The sequence below is a fragment of the Elephantulus edwardii genome, unplaced genomic scaffold (assembly GCF_000299155.1).
Source record: "Elephantulus edwardii isolate Elephantulus edwardi_28Jun2011 unplaced genomic scaffold, EleEdw1.0 scaffold00370, whole genome shotgun sequence".
Lineage (NCBI taxonomy): Eukaryota > Metazoa > Chordata > Mammalia > Macroscelidea > Macroscelididae > Elephantulus > Elephantulus edwardii.
This window is the reverse complement of record NW_006400120.1, coordinates 477,523-493,595: the sequence shown is the minus strand read 5'-3', so window position 1 is coordinate 493,595 and position 16,073 is coordinate 477,523. Positions and strand designations below refer to the sequence as shown.

Sequence of the window (16,073 nt, the reverse complement as noted above, 5' to 3'; positions counted from 1 at the left end):
TTCAGAAACACAAATTTAAGAAGCCTCTGGTTTCCTCAATCATCCAACAAGGTGTGCTTCAGACCAGTTGTAAGTCAACTTTAACTGTGGCCAGCACAAATACAAGAAGTCTCATGTCGCTCTTTCCCACAGTTTCTCAACAGCAATGCAAAGTCTCTCTACCACCATTATCAGGATCTTGCCACCAGAGTCTCACTCCAGTCTCTTTCAAGTCTTGCTGCCCAATATGGGGAGGCACATTCTCTATTATCCTGTTCCCACAGCTGTTGATGATTTGCAAGACCATGTTTCTACAGTTAAAGTAGCTGGAGACTGTGGGGGGTGGGGGACTATTGTAATGTCTAGAAAAGCCAGTTTTTAAGCTAACACTGCAGTAGATTTGAATACAAGTTAAGTACACATGCATGCATATGTGAGAACATATAGAAGTATCCCTGTTGTTGTGTTGTTAGGTGCTGTTAAGTTGATTCTTACTCAGTCACCAGAACAATGGCACAATGGGATGAAACTCTGCCCAGTCCTGTGTGTGTAAATACAAATATGTAGGTGCAGGGATATATGGTTACTGAAGACACAGATATGAATCCCCATCAGCTTTAGTTTGCTTGGCTCCACAGTCAACACTCTTGGCAACAGCAGCCAGGAAATTAAAAGACATGTTGTGATTGGAAAGTCTGCTGTTAGGAAAGTCTGACATCTCCAAAATACTGGACAGCAATTATGTCACTCTGAAGACTAAGGTGTGTCTGATACAGCCCATGATCTTTGCAATCACTTGTTATGTTTCAGAGGATACTAGGGAGGATAGAAGGAGAATTGATGCCTTTGAGCTGTGGTGCTCGAGGAAGAGTATTGAATACACCATGGACTGCTAAGAAAACAAACAGGTTCATTCTGGAGAGGGTTAAACCGGGCGGCTTCTTGGAGACAAGGATTCTGAGGCTTTATCTGACATACTTTGGACATGTTGAAAGGAGGGACCAGTCCTTGGAGAGGCACATCATGCTTGGGAGGGTGGAGGAGCAACACAGAAGGGGAAGACCCTCTATGAGATGGATTGATTCAGTGACTGGGGTAATTGGGGTGGGTGTGTCAGAGACAGTGAGATTGGCACAGGACAGAGCAGGGTTTAGGGCTCTTGTACATAGGGTCACGATTAGTCACCTGTGACTCAATGGCACATAACAATAACAACAACAACATCAGACATAATCAAAGTCTTCAGACCATATTTTTTTATTATGCTAGTTTATTTACGAAATTTAAATACATTGTTTTTCAGATCAGATTCTTCTGATTTCCCTCTACCCCCCCTGCATCAAATTGTATAAACCTATGATTAACCCACCACCCCACTACACTCCTGCACGTCCTCATCTCTCTGCTTCAACCCTCTCCCTGCTTTGGACCCTCATACTCATTCTACAATAATGGTTTTATACAATATTTGTCCTTGTGGGACTGAATCAGTTCCCTTAGCATAATGCTCTCTAGTCCTTCCCAAACTAGGTAATAATATATGAAATAATTGCTTCTCTGTGCTGTGTAGTATTCCATTGTATGAATGTACCACAATTTCTCAATCCATTCGATTGTGGTTAAACATCTGGGCTGTTTCCATGTTCTTGCGATGGTGAATAACACTGCTATGAACATTGGTCTTTAGGTTCATTGGTTCTTCATTTATGCCTCAGTTCTCATTTTCTCAGGGTATATTCCAAGCAGTGGAATAGCTGGGTTGTATGGAGCACATGAAGGAAATGCTCCAGATCACTAGCAATAAGAGAGATGCAAATCAAAACCACAATGAGATGCCATCTCACTCCAGTAACAGTGGCAAAGTTTAACAGAGAAGCAAGTAATAGATGCTGGAGAGGATGTGGCAAAATAGGAACTCTTATCCCTTGTTGGTGGGATTGTAAAATGGTACAAACATTCTGGGAGGCAGTTTGGCACTTCCTCAAAAATCAGAACATAGATATTCAGACCATATTCTTCAGACAATTCAGTCAACTAATGTACAACAGTTTGCAAAAACCTTAATATACAACCTAAAGAAATGAGTCAATGTGGAATCTTAAAAGCTGTTGGTCAGCCGTCTAAACCATAGCTATAAAGCTTGACTCACCAGGAGCAAAGCAGTAAGAAGTGAAATGGTAACAAAAAGATCAGAGAAGAAACAGATCTCCCTGGGCTGCAACCTCATCAACACTGAGATCAGAAGAACTGGAAGGTGCCTGGCCATTCTGCTCCGGGTCACAATAGTTGGGAGACAATATGAAGCACGACTCAATTCTCATTGGAGTGGGGAAAGCATATAAACTGTAACAGTAGAGAACTAAAGATCACCCAGAGGTTATTTCTCTGAGATGCTCTTTAAACCTAAAATCTATTCCCAGAGGTTACATTTTAGTGAATGTAGAGTGGCCCACAAAAAGCTATTGTCCTTCTTAACAATCATCTGTGAATTCAAAGGCCTACAATTTATCAAAATTCAATGTGAGAAGATAAGAGGACAGGGAAACTAGAGTAACAGAACAAGCAGATGAAAATTAATAAGTGTGGACTGAACAAACAGATATGTCTTGCAGAAGGTGCAGCCCAAGCGCTCCTTGGAGGCAAAGATGAGAGAGCTTCCTCACACATACTTTAAGCATGCTTCTAGGAGAGGCTATTCCTTGGGGAGGGACATCATGCTTGTAAATACAGAGGGTCGGTAAAGAGAGGAAGACTTCCAGTGACATGGATTGACATGGAGACTGCAGCAGTGGGCTTGAGTGTAGCTGATTTGGGGGATGGAACAGGATAGAACAGGATTCAGATCTGTTGTTCCTAGGGTTGCTGAATCATATTCAACGCAACAGCACCTAACAACTGGCATTGAACAATTTTGTGTGGAAATTGTTAAATGGAAACTAACTTGCTTTTGTAAACTTTTGCCCAACAATAAAATGTCATCTTAAAAAATGTCAAGTAGAATAATTTTGCCTGGTAGATCTTGCCCATAGCATGATTCTTGCAAAATAATTCCAAGATTGACATGTAGTATTTTCTTTAGATGTTGGTTGTTTTTTTTGTTAATAACTTTCATTGTTTTTTTTGGTATCATGATTATATTAGTCTGATCAAAGAACTAGAAAGCTTTTCCAATATTCTAGAAAACTTTAGAAGATGCATATGTTTCTGTTCAAGCAAGTCGTGAAAAGTTAACTGTAAAATCATCAGTGTTTTCAAGTTTTGTAGGAATGTCTTTGACACCATTTTTTTCTCTCTTATAGTTGTTCATATTTTCAAATATTTTAATTACTTGTATTTTTAGTTATGACCATCCAGTAATAGATTTTAAAAATGTTATAATGTTGTTATTGTTAAGTGCTGTCAAATCACAGGCGACTCATAGTGACCCTATGAAGGAGAGTCCTCGACCCTTGGGTGCCTTTCATCCTCTCTCCAGGTTCGTAGGGTTTCCAGAGGCAAGCTGTTACAGAAGTGGCTGCAACTCCTCCTTCCAAGCTTGTTTTAATCACGGAGCTCCACCCCACTCTCTGTCCACATTGGGTAGCCAACCATTAACACATTTGACACATCAGTGTCACAGTGTTCAGCCTCACAGCAACCACAAGTGACCGCGGTACAGCAATTTGTACACCAGGGCTATATGACCTAGAGGAATGTCTGAACAAAAACAATGAAAGACAGGCCCAAGGGCTGCGGATTAAAAGTCACCCACCTTTGGCTTGGTAATATCGCCTTCTGTCCACTGGGCCAGCTTATCTCTCTATGTTGATGTTATTGTTGTAATTTTATAATAGAGTCCTTCGTAAGATTGTCTCCAAATTTTTAAGTTTGTTAACATCTATTGCTACATATTTCTAATTATTTTAGAGTAGCATTGCTATTCTTCACCTAGCAATAATTTCATTATTGTTATTTGAATGGATAATTTCAAGAACATGATCAATGAAAATGATAATTAAGTATTTAATGTATTAAATTTTCCTTTTCCTGAAAAATGAGAATTACACTTGGTAAAATTTTGGTTTCCCTTTAATGAAATTCATGTTTCTTATATGCCTACATTCAAGTTTTAAGGATGTTTCTGTTCTGTTTGCTTGTTTTTTTAGAATATGGTTGGGGAGTGGGCCTTACCAGAAGAAATGGCTGATAATTTACCACCCTCCAACAACAGCATATTAGGCCATGTACTTCACAGACTACTTGAAAAAACTCTTCCTCCACCAGTTGAATCAACAGAACCAGAATTACTTTCATCTGCTATTAAAGGGTGTTTATTGGGAAAAACATTTAGTGGAAAAACTTCCAGTCTCAAGTCTCTACAGAAAGGTACATATCTTTTTCCCTCCCTCCCTCCTTTTTCCCTCCCTCCGTTCCTTCTCTCCCTTCCTCTCCTTCCTCCCTCATCCCTCCTTTCCTTCCTTCCTTACCTCCCTCCTTTTGTCTTCTTCCTTCCTTCCTTCCTTCCTTCCTTCCTTCCTTCCTTCCTTCCTTCCGTCCCTCCCTTCTTTTGTCGTCTCCTTCCTTCCTTCCTTACCCCTCCCTCCCTCCCATTGTGTTTACACAGATTGGGTGTCTATAGAAGAAACCATGTCAATTGAAAAAATATCTGAATTCAACAGGTCATAATGGAGTGGTAACATTTATATGTATGTAGGAACATTTTAGAGAGTATAGCATAATAAGCTGAGATTGTCCCCAAACCTGGTCATATCATACACACACTCACTTATTGCCAGTTGTTGTTGTTGTTGTTGTTGTTAAGTGCCGTCGAGTCGCAGGCAGCTCATCGCGACCCTATGAAGGAGAGTCCTCAACACTGTGTGTCTTTCATCCTCTCCAGGTTCACAGGGTTTCCGGAGGCAAGCTATTATGGAAGTGGATGCCACTCCTCCTTCCAATTATTGCCAGAGTTGGTCCCAAATCTTAGCTGACCCTCTGTTGAATTTACAAGGCTATGACTCTTTAAGGGAGGAGATTGCCCATATTTCTCCTGAAAAGAAAGATTCTCTGAAGAGAAATAATAACTCTTTCTCCTTTCTCCTATTATTTTACTTATATTACTGATAAAATATGATATTAATAATTTAAATACTAAACCAGGTAAAGTACTCAATGTTTTGATTCTTTAACATATGCTAATTTATCTTTCTCTTTAATGTATCTGACTTTTTTCCTCTTGAAGTAAAATTACAAGTTTTCATCCATTTCATTAGCTTTCAGTCAAAAGTACTTATCTGTTACTGTTTCTACTGGAAGATAAAATTTTCAGTGCAATTCCATTTTGTACCCATTCCCAGACAGAAAGTATAAGTCATTATTAGGATGGTAAAAGGAAAGTCTTAAAAAGCAATTTGACAAAACCACAATATGGTGATTAATTCTATAAAACACAATGTATGAGAATGATAATGTGAAACACAATGTGAATAGAGGAAAATATGAAGCACAATGTATGTAAATAAAACACCATGTATATGAACTTTGTATGCAAACCAATATAAAATAAATTTTAAAAAAAAAAATATACTACTTCAGGGCATGTGTAATCAAGCAGAAAACTACCAAAAAAATGGCAAAGATCTAAAAAATTGGAATCTAGTCTGATCTGAAAAGCAATGTATTTGAATTTTGTAAATAAACTAGTATAAAAAGAAAATTGGAACCCTCATACATTTCCTTGAAAGAGAACAAGACCTTCAGTGAGATGAATTAGTATAGTGACTGAAGCAATGGGCTCAAGTGTGTCAGAGGTGAGGATGGCACAGGCTAAAATAGTGTTCAGATCTATGTTCATAGGCTCGCTATGAGTTGTATGCAACTCAATAGCTCCTAATAACAAACATGTATTTCAGGTGGGAACATAGAATGGTCTATTCTGTGGAAAACAGCTTGAAAGTTTCTCAGTAAGTTAAATCATAAAATTGACATCGAACTCAACATTTCAACCAAAAAAGGCAAAAACAACTATTCACATCAAAACGTATACAGATTTTCATAGCAGCATTATTCTCAATGTCCAAAAGACAGAAACAATCAAAATATGCATCAGCTGATGAATGGATAAATAAAATATGATCCATCTATACAGTGAAAAGTATTCAGTCATAAGAAGAAGGGATTAAGGACTGATACATGATGTAGCACAGAGGAACCTTGAAGGCATTATGCTGTGTGAAAGCTTGAATGATTCCATTTCAATCCATATCCAGAACTGGGGAATCCATAGAGAAATATAGCAGTTGGCAGATCAAGGTAGGATGAGGAAAGAACTGTCTTGAGAAGGTATGTGATTTCCTTCTGCGGTGATGAGAATGTTCTAGAACTGGATGGTGCCAGTAGTCACAGAAAACTGTGCATGTCCTAAATGCCATTGCCTTGCACACTTTAAAATGGTGAATTCTGTGTTACGTGAGTTTTGCCACAGTAAAAATAGAAAAGGCCCCTTGGTCCAAAAGGTGATGCCAGGGATTCAAAATATGTAAGGAAAGCTTGTAAAATAAAAACACATGATGCTACATAAGAATAATTATATCATTTTCTAAAATGAAAAGCTTTTGATAACATTAACTTTTATGCCCTAGACTTTCCTGTTCAGATCCTGTCTATAGACACACTTGTCCAAGAAGCTATCCAAGCGTTCCATGACAAGGAAGAAGTTAGCCAGCCCCTACCAGTTCTGCAAGAGGAAGACCAACCGGACCTTCAAGATTTACAAAAAGGCGATGACAAAAGCCAGGCAAGTGGGATTTTAGTTTTCTTTTCTGAACTTAGTACAGTGGAGACAGGAAACTGGGTAGTCTAAAGCCTCTGAGAATAGGAGTTAGAATTTCTGCCTCCTCCAGCAAAGGAACCCAAGCCACTGCCTTTGAGTGGATTCTGACTCACAGTGGCCTTGTTAGACGGTGTAGACCAGCCCCAGCTTCCAAGATGGTGGATCTTTGCTGAAGCACACCGCCACATCTTTTTCATGCAGAGTGACTGACAGATCCGATCTCTGGATTTTCAGTTAATAACCTAAAACTTCCCCCACTGTACCACCAGGGCTTTGTTGTAAAAGGCTGGAGGAGGAACCTCAAACCTCACTGTTGTGGATTTGATTCCAATTTATAGTGAGCTTTCATTGAATTTCTGAGGCTATATTTTTGTGTGTATCTGTGTATTGGTTTGCATACAAGATTCACATGCATTGTGTTTTGTTCAATACACTGCACACCACACATTTCTTTATTCACATCATGTTTCCTACAGTTATTTTTATATTGTTGTTGTTATGTGCTGTGAAGTCGCTTGCGACCTCATAGTGACCCTATGTACAATAGCCCTAAACTCTGCTCTGTCCTGTGCCAATCATACCATCTCCGATACACCCATCCTGATTACCCCAGTCACTGAATCAATCCACCTCATAGAGGGCCTTCCTCTCCTGCGCTGTCCCTCCACCCTAGCAAGCATGATGTCCCTCTCTAAGGACCGGTCTCTCGTCACAACATGTCCAAAGTATGTTAGGCAGAGCCTCAGAATCCTTGCCTCAAGGAGCCGCCTGGTTTAACCCTTTCCAGGACAAATCTGTTTGTTTTCCTAGCAGTCCATGGTGCCCTCAATACTCTTCTCCAGCACCAAAGCTCAAAAGCATCAATTCTCCTCCTATCCTCCTGAGTCATTTTCCAACTTTCTAATGCATAACAAGTGATTGCAAATACCATGGCCTGTATCAGATGCACCTTAGTCTGCAGAGAGACACCATTGCTCTTCAGTACTTTGGAGAGGTCCATCAATCACCAGTGATCTGTGTCTACCATTCTGAATGGAATGAAGAGAGTGCCCATTTTTCCCCCAAGGAGTCACCAGTGGATTTGAACAAATGACCTTGCAGTTAGAGTAACATTTTAGGTATGTGTGTTGTATTATTAGATAGGGATCTCTGATAGTATCGTCCATAGAGAATCATGATGCTAACCTAAAGGAAAGTGGTTCAAATCCAGCAGCAGCTCAGTGGGAGAAAGAAAGGCGTTCTCCTCTTGTGTGACTTATGGCCTCCATAAACCCTTTGGAGGGTCATCTATGAATCAGTTGAGACTTAATGACAGTGAATTGAGTGAGACTTTGTAGGTAGTTATACCAGAAGGGAAGCTGCTGTTCCATCCCTCTTACCAGTTTTGCTTTGCAGTGGTGGTCTTGAGAGATATAACTTCTTTGTGCCCATTTCAGTGATGTGAACATCATTTTCTGACTAAAAAGCCATCAGATCCAAAGGGTGCAAGGAGGCTGGGGTGTGTATGTGCTGGGAGTAGAGGTTTAGCTCTCTCCAGTGTCGATGATATAACCAGAATGGCAATGGCTGTACTGTACAGAGTCCATAGGGAAGTGCACTGAGAACTCAAAGGTAACACATCTCTCTGGTGGTTCGAATCCACCAGTGACTCCACAGAAGAAAGATGGACAGTCTCTTCCCATGTGATTTACAGCCTCAGAAACCCAAAGAAGTGTCAGAGGTGATGAGGGTCTGAATTCACAACAATGAAATTGCCACTAACAGCTGTTTCACAGGCAGATTACACCACAAGTTACTAGTGTCTCTATAAGTGAAATTATCATTAACTTGTGTTTCTTTCTCCAATGTGTTATTTAAGGCAGAAATACCAGTCTTCAGAGTTACTATTGCTCTGGACAAAATAGTGTATTTTTCTAAAATCTTTAATTACAGAAACAAACATAGAAACAATCAAATATGAGAATGCTAACATCTATTCCTACTTGTGTGTCTCTGTGTACTTTATTCCCCAAGGATCTACAAAATGCATCAGCTGATCTATTCCCTAAGGATCAACAAAATGCATCACCTGATCCAGTTTCAGGTGACTCATTGCCAAACCCAGAAGGTAAAGATAGACTTACCTGTGGTAGAAAAACAAATCATCCTGTATTTGCACTAGGACACAGACAGGCAGACAACATGTGTGTGAGCACCAGAATGCAGGGCAGGAGTGCACACTTGTCCACATGGTCCTTTGGAGGACGGAGTTCCCTAACCTGTTGCAACAACTGCCAAATGAGATGGGGAAATTGCAAAGGAGTCTTTTTCACCCTTCTGTGGTAAGACATTGCCCCCTTTTTGTAAAGAACAGCCAGGATAAATCACACTCACTCTTCCCAGCTTCATAGGGAATAAGGATTTTCCTGTTTCCTCAGTACAGTGGCCACTCACCAGTGGTTCCTTTGAGCAGGCCAGTTTCTTCCATCTTTGAGCAAGGCAATTAGAAAGAAATTTCGAAGCCTAAAAAAAAATAATCTCCCATGGCCTCTGGACTCTTATACTTCACATTCTTTGTAAAATAATTGAACAAAACCCCTGCTAAGTTTTAATAGTTCTTATTGACTATTGTAGTCAATGGTAATAAAAGTTGTTGCCATATTAGATAATTTCATTGTATTCTAGAATAAACTCTGATCCTCTTGTGACATCACTGTCATCACCCCTACACGAAGTATAGATTTGGTATGAGTTTAACAATTCTACCAGAGGGCTTGATTGTCTTTGTCATCTTTTAAAAGGGAGATTGTCCCTTTTCAATGACTTTTAAAAATTATTGTGAGTGATACAGGAAATAAACTATATTGCCTAAATCTAATAACACAGTGAGTGGGACAGTAAATGTAAACACTTACTTTGTGCATGTTATCAGGCAGGCCCAATCCCTAGAAAAAGACATCATGCTGGGAGAGTGGAGGGTCAGAGAAAGAGAGAAAGCCAGTCATAAAGACACAGTGACTAACGGTGGGCTTGAGCATATCGGAGACGATGAGAGTGGTATAGGATAGGGCAAGGTTCAGATCTCTCATGCATACGTATCACTACTTATCCTCACAGTCAACTCAATGGCACTTGGAAGAACTCACGAAGTCCTAATCCACAACATAAACAGTCTTCCAAGCATCCTGAAAAACCTACAACCAGGAGAAGATAAAATAGATGAATGGGATCTTCTAAGAATAAAATCCCTATGCACATCCAAAAACTTCTCCAGCAGGGTAAAAAGGGAAGCTACAGACTGAAAGAAAGTATTTGGTAATGACATGTCACATAAGGGACTTATATCCAGAATTTATAGAATACTCAAATGCCACAACAAGATAAAGGTAAGCAACAAAATTGAAAAATGGGCACAGGATATCAACAGACACTTCACCATAGAAGACATTCAGATGCCAAACAAACACATAAAGAAATGTTCAAAATCTCTAGCTCTAAGACAGATTCAAATCAAAATGACTATGAGATATCTCACCCCAGTCAGAATTGCAAAATTTAACAAAACAGCATGCAACAAATGCTGGCAAGGTTGCAAAGAAACTGGAACCCTTATTCACTGTTGGTGGAAGTGTAAAATATTTCAACCACTGTGGAAGGCAGTGTGCCACTTTCTCAAAAAGTTGCAAATAGAAATACCATTTGACTCTGCAATTCTACTACTGGGAATATACCCCAAAGAGACTATAACGGCCACCTAAGCAGATATATGCACACCCATGTTTATCGCAGCTTTGTTCACAATAACAAGGAGTTGGAAACAGCCTAAGTGACCATCAACAAACAAATGGATAGAGAAGCTGTGGTATAGTCACACAATGGAATACTACACTGCATTGAGAAACCAGGAATTCATGCAATATTATTAAAAACGGGTGACCCTGGAGTACATTATGCTGAGTGAAATATCTCAGTCACAAAGGGAAAATATTGAATAGTGCCACTGTTGTAAAACAGGACTGACATCAGGGTTCCGGGGCAGACTGAGAAAGATGGGATAAATGAGGTATACTGCATTGAAACAGATGAGGGAGAAAACTGTTTAAAACAGATATGTGATTAGGTATCGTTGTCATGACAGGAGTCCAGAACGAAGGATGCATAGTGGAGTGGATCTGGGGAGATGGATTGTAAAACAATGGGGGAACTTTTCTTTTACTTTTCAAAGAGAAGAGTGTACTGGGGGGGGGGCTGTAGAGAGAAAAGTGAAACAGTGAATGAATGGAAATCCAAATTCATTAAAATTAATTAAAAAAATGATGTTGTTGTTGTTATGTGCCGTCGAGTTGCTTGCGACTCATAGTGACCCTATGTACAACAGCCCTAAACTCTGCTCTGTCCTGTGCCAATTGCACTGTCTCTGTCACTCCCATCTCAATTATCACAGTCCCTGAATCAATCCACCTCATAGAGGGCCTTCCCCTCCTGCACTGTCCCTCCACCCTCCCAAGCATGATGTCCTTCTCCAAGGACCGGTCTCTCCTCACAACATGTCCAAAGTATGTTAGACGGAGCCTCAGAATCCTTGCCTCCAAGGAGGCACCCGGTTTAACCCTTTCCAGGACAAATCTGTTTGTTTTCCTAGCAGTCCATGGTATTCTCAATACTCTTTTCCAGCACCACAGCTCAAAGGCATCAATTCTCCTTCTATCCTCCTTGGTCATTGTCCAACTCTCTGATGCATAACAAGTGATTGTGAAGACCATGGCCTGTATCAGACGCACCTTAGTCTCCAGAGAGACACCATTGCTCTTCAGTACTTTGGAGAGGTCCCTAACAGCAGACTTTCCCATGGCAATACGCCTTTTAATTTCCTGGCTGCTGGTGCCAAGACTGTTGACTGTGGAGCCAAGCAAACTAAAGCTGTGTACAATCTCAATCTCTTCACCATCCATCCCGATGCTGCCAATTGGTCCAGTGGTGAGAATCTTTGTCTTCTTGACATTGAGCCTCAATCCATATTGTAGGCTGCAGTCCTTGACACGCTGCAGCAGGTTTTTCAGGTCCTCTTCAGTTTCAGCAAGCAGGGTTGTGTCATCTGCATAACGCAGATTGTTGATAAATCGTCCACCAATCTTGACCCCACATTTCTCCTCATAGAGCCCAGCCTCCCGGATAATCTTTTCTGCATACAGGTTGAAAAGGTATGGAGATAGGATGCATCTCTGGCGTATGCCCTTCCCAATTTTGAACCATGCAGTGTTCCCTTGCTCTGTTCTGACGACTGCCTCCTGGTCCAAGTATAGATTTTGCATTAGAATAATCAAGTGTTCTGGGATTCCCATTCTTCTCAGAGTCAGCCATAGTTTATTATGATCACCACAGTCAAATACCTTTGCATAGTCAATGAAACACAGATAGACATTCCTCTGTTATTCCCTGCTTTCAGCTAAGGTTCATATAACATTAGCTACAATATCTCTAGTACCACGACCCCTTCTAAACCCAGCCTGGACTTCTGGTAGTTCTCTGTTGATGTGCTGTTCCAGTCATAAATCTTGCTTGCATGTGAAATAAGTGAGATTGTTCTATAGTTTCCACATTCGGTTGGGTCACCTGTTTTTGGGATAGGAACAAATATAGATCTCTTCCAGTCAGTTGGCCAAGTGGTTGTTCTCAAAATTTCCTGCCACAACTTGGTGAACACATCCAGGGCAGCATCTGTTAGCTGAAATATGTCAATTGGTATACCATCTATTCCTGGAGCCTTATTTTTTGCCATTTCCTTCAAAGCAGCCTGAACTTTTTCTTTCATCACCATAGGCTCTTGCTCATATGTTGTTTCATGAAATTCTTCTGTTTCTTCCAATTCCTTTCGATACAGTGACTCAGTATATTCTTCCCATCTTCTTTTAATACTTCCTGGATCATTTAACATTCTGCCAAAAGCATCCTTGATTATACCAACTCGAGGTTTGAATTTGTTCTTCAGTTCCTTGAGCTTAAGATATGCTGAGCGAGTTGGCCCTTTTGATTTTCTGACTCCAACTCCTTGCACATTTCATTGTAATATTTTGCTTTGTCATCCCATGGTGCCTTTTGAAATCTTCTATTCAACTCTTTCGTATCTTAAATTCTTCCTTGTGCTTTGGCTTCTCTGCACTCCAGTGCAATTTTCAGAGTCTCTTCTGACATCCATTTTGGTCTTCACTTCCTCTTCTGTCTTTGCAATGACCGTTTGCACTCTTCTGGATGATACCCTTGATATCCTCCCACAACTCATCTGGCCTTCGTTCATTAGTGTTCAAAGCCTCAAACCTTTTCCTGAGATGGTTCTGAAATTCAGGTGGGATAAAAAAAGGAAAAAACAAAACCAAACCAGCAACAGGAATAATTGTGAGGCTGATACCGAATCAGGTAGGGTTTCTTCTCTTGAACACTGGGCTGCTATAAATTGGAGCAATCTCAGCAGCACCTTACTCACAACACCAGTCCACTTGATTATATATGGTGGTGGTATTGTTGTTAGGTGCTTTTCAGTCAGGTCCAACTCATAGTAATTCTATGAACAACTGATCTGAACACTTTCCTATCCCATAACATCCTCACAATCTCTGACACATTCAAGCCCATTGCTGCAGTCACCATCTATAAACTGATGAGATTTGTTTTGTTTTGTTTTGTTTATTTTTTTAATAAAAATTTTTCTTTTAATTGTGATTTCAACAAAAGTTTACAGAAAAGTTACATTTTCATTCATTCACTGTTGCACATTTTACCCCCTCTCCCGTCCTTCCCCCTCCCCAAGTTGACTTTTTTAATACCAGTTTATAAAATTTGAATACATTATTTTCAAGAAGAGATTCTTCCAATTTCCCTCACTTCTCCATCCTTCAAATTGTACAACCCCATGATTAATCCCCCCTCCTCCTGCACATCCTCATCCCTCTCCTTCCACCCTCCCCCACCCTCTTTGGATCCTGATATTTATGCTCTAATTTTTGAGCATAGATCTTACCTCTGTAACTTCTAGAATTCTCTACTCTGAAAAATATTATCTATAATTTACTAGCAGAAAGATAAAAGTATAGCAAGTTACATATGAGCAATATTCCTTGAGAACTTGACTCTTTTCTTCCTACAAACAAAGCGAGAGTGCAAATGTTCTTAAGCTATGCTTGTTATGAACTGTGTTATGTATGCGTTCAGGTCATCCCACAAGAAAGGGTGGGAGTGGAAATAAAAGTCCTGCAGGGGTGATTCTGTCATTGTCTTCTTCTAAGTGTATCAGACAGGGTTGAGTACAATGACCGACCTGTCCAAACACAGTTGTTGTTGTGATTGTTGGTAGGTGCTGTCGAGTTGTAGATGACTCATAGCGACGCTATGGACGAAAGGCCTGAGCACTGTCCCTAGAGTTTCCAGAGGCAAGCCATTTCAGAAGTGGATGCCACTCCTGCTCCCAAGCTTGTTTTAATCAGGAAGCTCCACCAAAAACTGTCCACCATGGGTAACCATTATCAAATTTGATACATCAGTGTCACAGTGTTTAGCATCGTAGCAACAACGAGTTACCTCTGTACAGCAATGCACAGACCAGTGCTACACCACCTAGAAGAATGTTTGACCAAAAATAAATTGAACCAGGTCTGAGGGCTGCAGATTAAAATCACCCACCTTGGGCTTGGTAGCTTAACTTTCTGTCCACTAGGCCAGCATAGCTCTCCAAACATAGATTAAAATACTGGCCTCCTTGTTGGTTATAAATACTGAGTCTTTGTTATTATTACTTTTCTTATTACTAGTTGCTAATACTGATGAAACACTCAAAGATGAAGAAGTCAAAACCAGTGATAGTTTCTCCAAAGTAAGTCCTATAATTTCAGCCACCAGTATTTTGATAGTTTCACCAAAGTAAGTCCTATAGCTTTGGCCACCAATATTTTGAGTGCAATATGACTCATGGTCTCTCGGTGTGTCTTCACATGGGATAAAGTTACAAAGGATTCCTCATTGGTTAGAGTAAATCTGATGATAAATAGCCTAATCCCTCTCCTTCTTTTTCTGGTCTAAAATTAGAATAGTAAGTTTACATAATATTCTTTATTTATCTAAAATGGTAGAGCTTGCAATTTGATTTTGCCAGGTAAGAAGGCACATACTTCATTTTTATTTTGCACTTAGAAGAGAATTCACTTTTTTCATGTATTTTTTTCTTTCTATCAGAGCCAGTTGCCATCACATCAGTTCTAACATAGGAGAAATCCATGAATGTCCAACTAAAGACAGGCCAAGTAGGGTTTTTAATAGCTGAGTTTTTACAAACAAATCATTATGCCTTTCTTCAAATAAGGTCTCTCTGGGTGGACTTGAACCTCCATACTTCAGGTGAGCAGCTGAGCACTTTAACAATTTATTTCACGTAAGGATTCTGGTGGTGTTTTTGTGGCCAACCCAAAGGCACACAATTCAAATGGACCAGCTGCTCCTAGGGAGAAAGACAGGTGATCTCCTCCCATGAGATTTCCTGACTCTGAAAACCCACGGAGCGTCAGCCATGAGCCTCTTCTAGCTCCACAGCATGTAACTATATAGGTTTACCTTGGAATTATTTCCCAGAATTTATTCTTGCTTGCTGACTACAGATTTTTTTTTAGCCATCCTTGGAATATGTATATAGCACTTCTCTAACTATTTCTTCACTGAGAATGAAGACATTTTTTATTTTTCTAGTTCTCAAATAATATTACCAAATTAAATAAGTAGTATTTAATTTGTTTACTGCATTTGATGATTCCTTCTATTATCTATTTCATCATGGAAAACTATTGTGTGATGTTTTAGACTCAGGTTGGAAAGATAAACACCAGACTATACACCTGACTGGTTCAGAGGCACATGGTACAGGGCATTGGATGCAGGCCACTTTTTACTTTCTACTGTATATATTTAAAATTAAAGTTAACAGAAAAGGTAAGTATAATTCTCTATTTATAAATGCAAGACTCATTTCTCCCCTAAAAAATTCCATGCATGTTCTGTAAACAGTTTATACACAACTTTAAATATTTGGATACATCAATAAACAGAAAAATAAAGTCCACACCCTTATGGAGTCTATTTCTATTTAAATTAAGGAAGGATATATAATAAACCATAATGAATTACATATAAATTAATTATATAGCGTGTTACCAGCCAAAATATTCCACGTTGTTGTTGTTATGCACGATCGAGTCGCTTGCAACTCATAGTGACCCTATGTACAAGTGCCCTAAACGCCATTCTATCCTGTGCCAACCTCACC

General features: G+C 39.8%; 1 protein-coding gene across 1 annotated transcript in view; it reads left to right on the top strand.

Moving 5' to 3' along the window:
* Positions 1-16,073, top strand: part of SPEF2 (sperm flagellar 2) — a 331,758-nt gene that overhangs the window by 113,082 nt on the left and 202,603 nt on the right. Inside the window, exons 10-13 of the mRNA XM_006902126.1 lie at positions 4,125-4,344; positions 6,600-6,754; positions 8,840-8,915; positions 14,572-14,633. Of these exons, the coding sequence (XP_006902188.1) occupies positions 4,125-4,344; positions 6,600-6,754; positions 8,840-8,915; positions 14,572-14,633 (513 nt within the window). The remainder of the gene's footprint in view (positions 1-4,124; positions 4,345-6,599; positions 6,755-8,839; positions 8,916-14,571; positions 14,634-16,073) is intronic.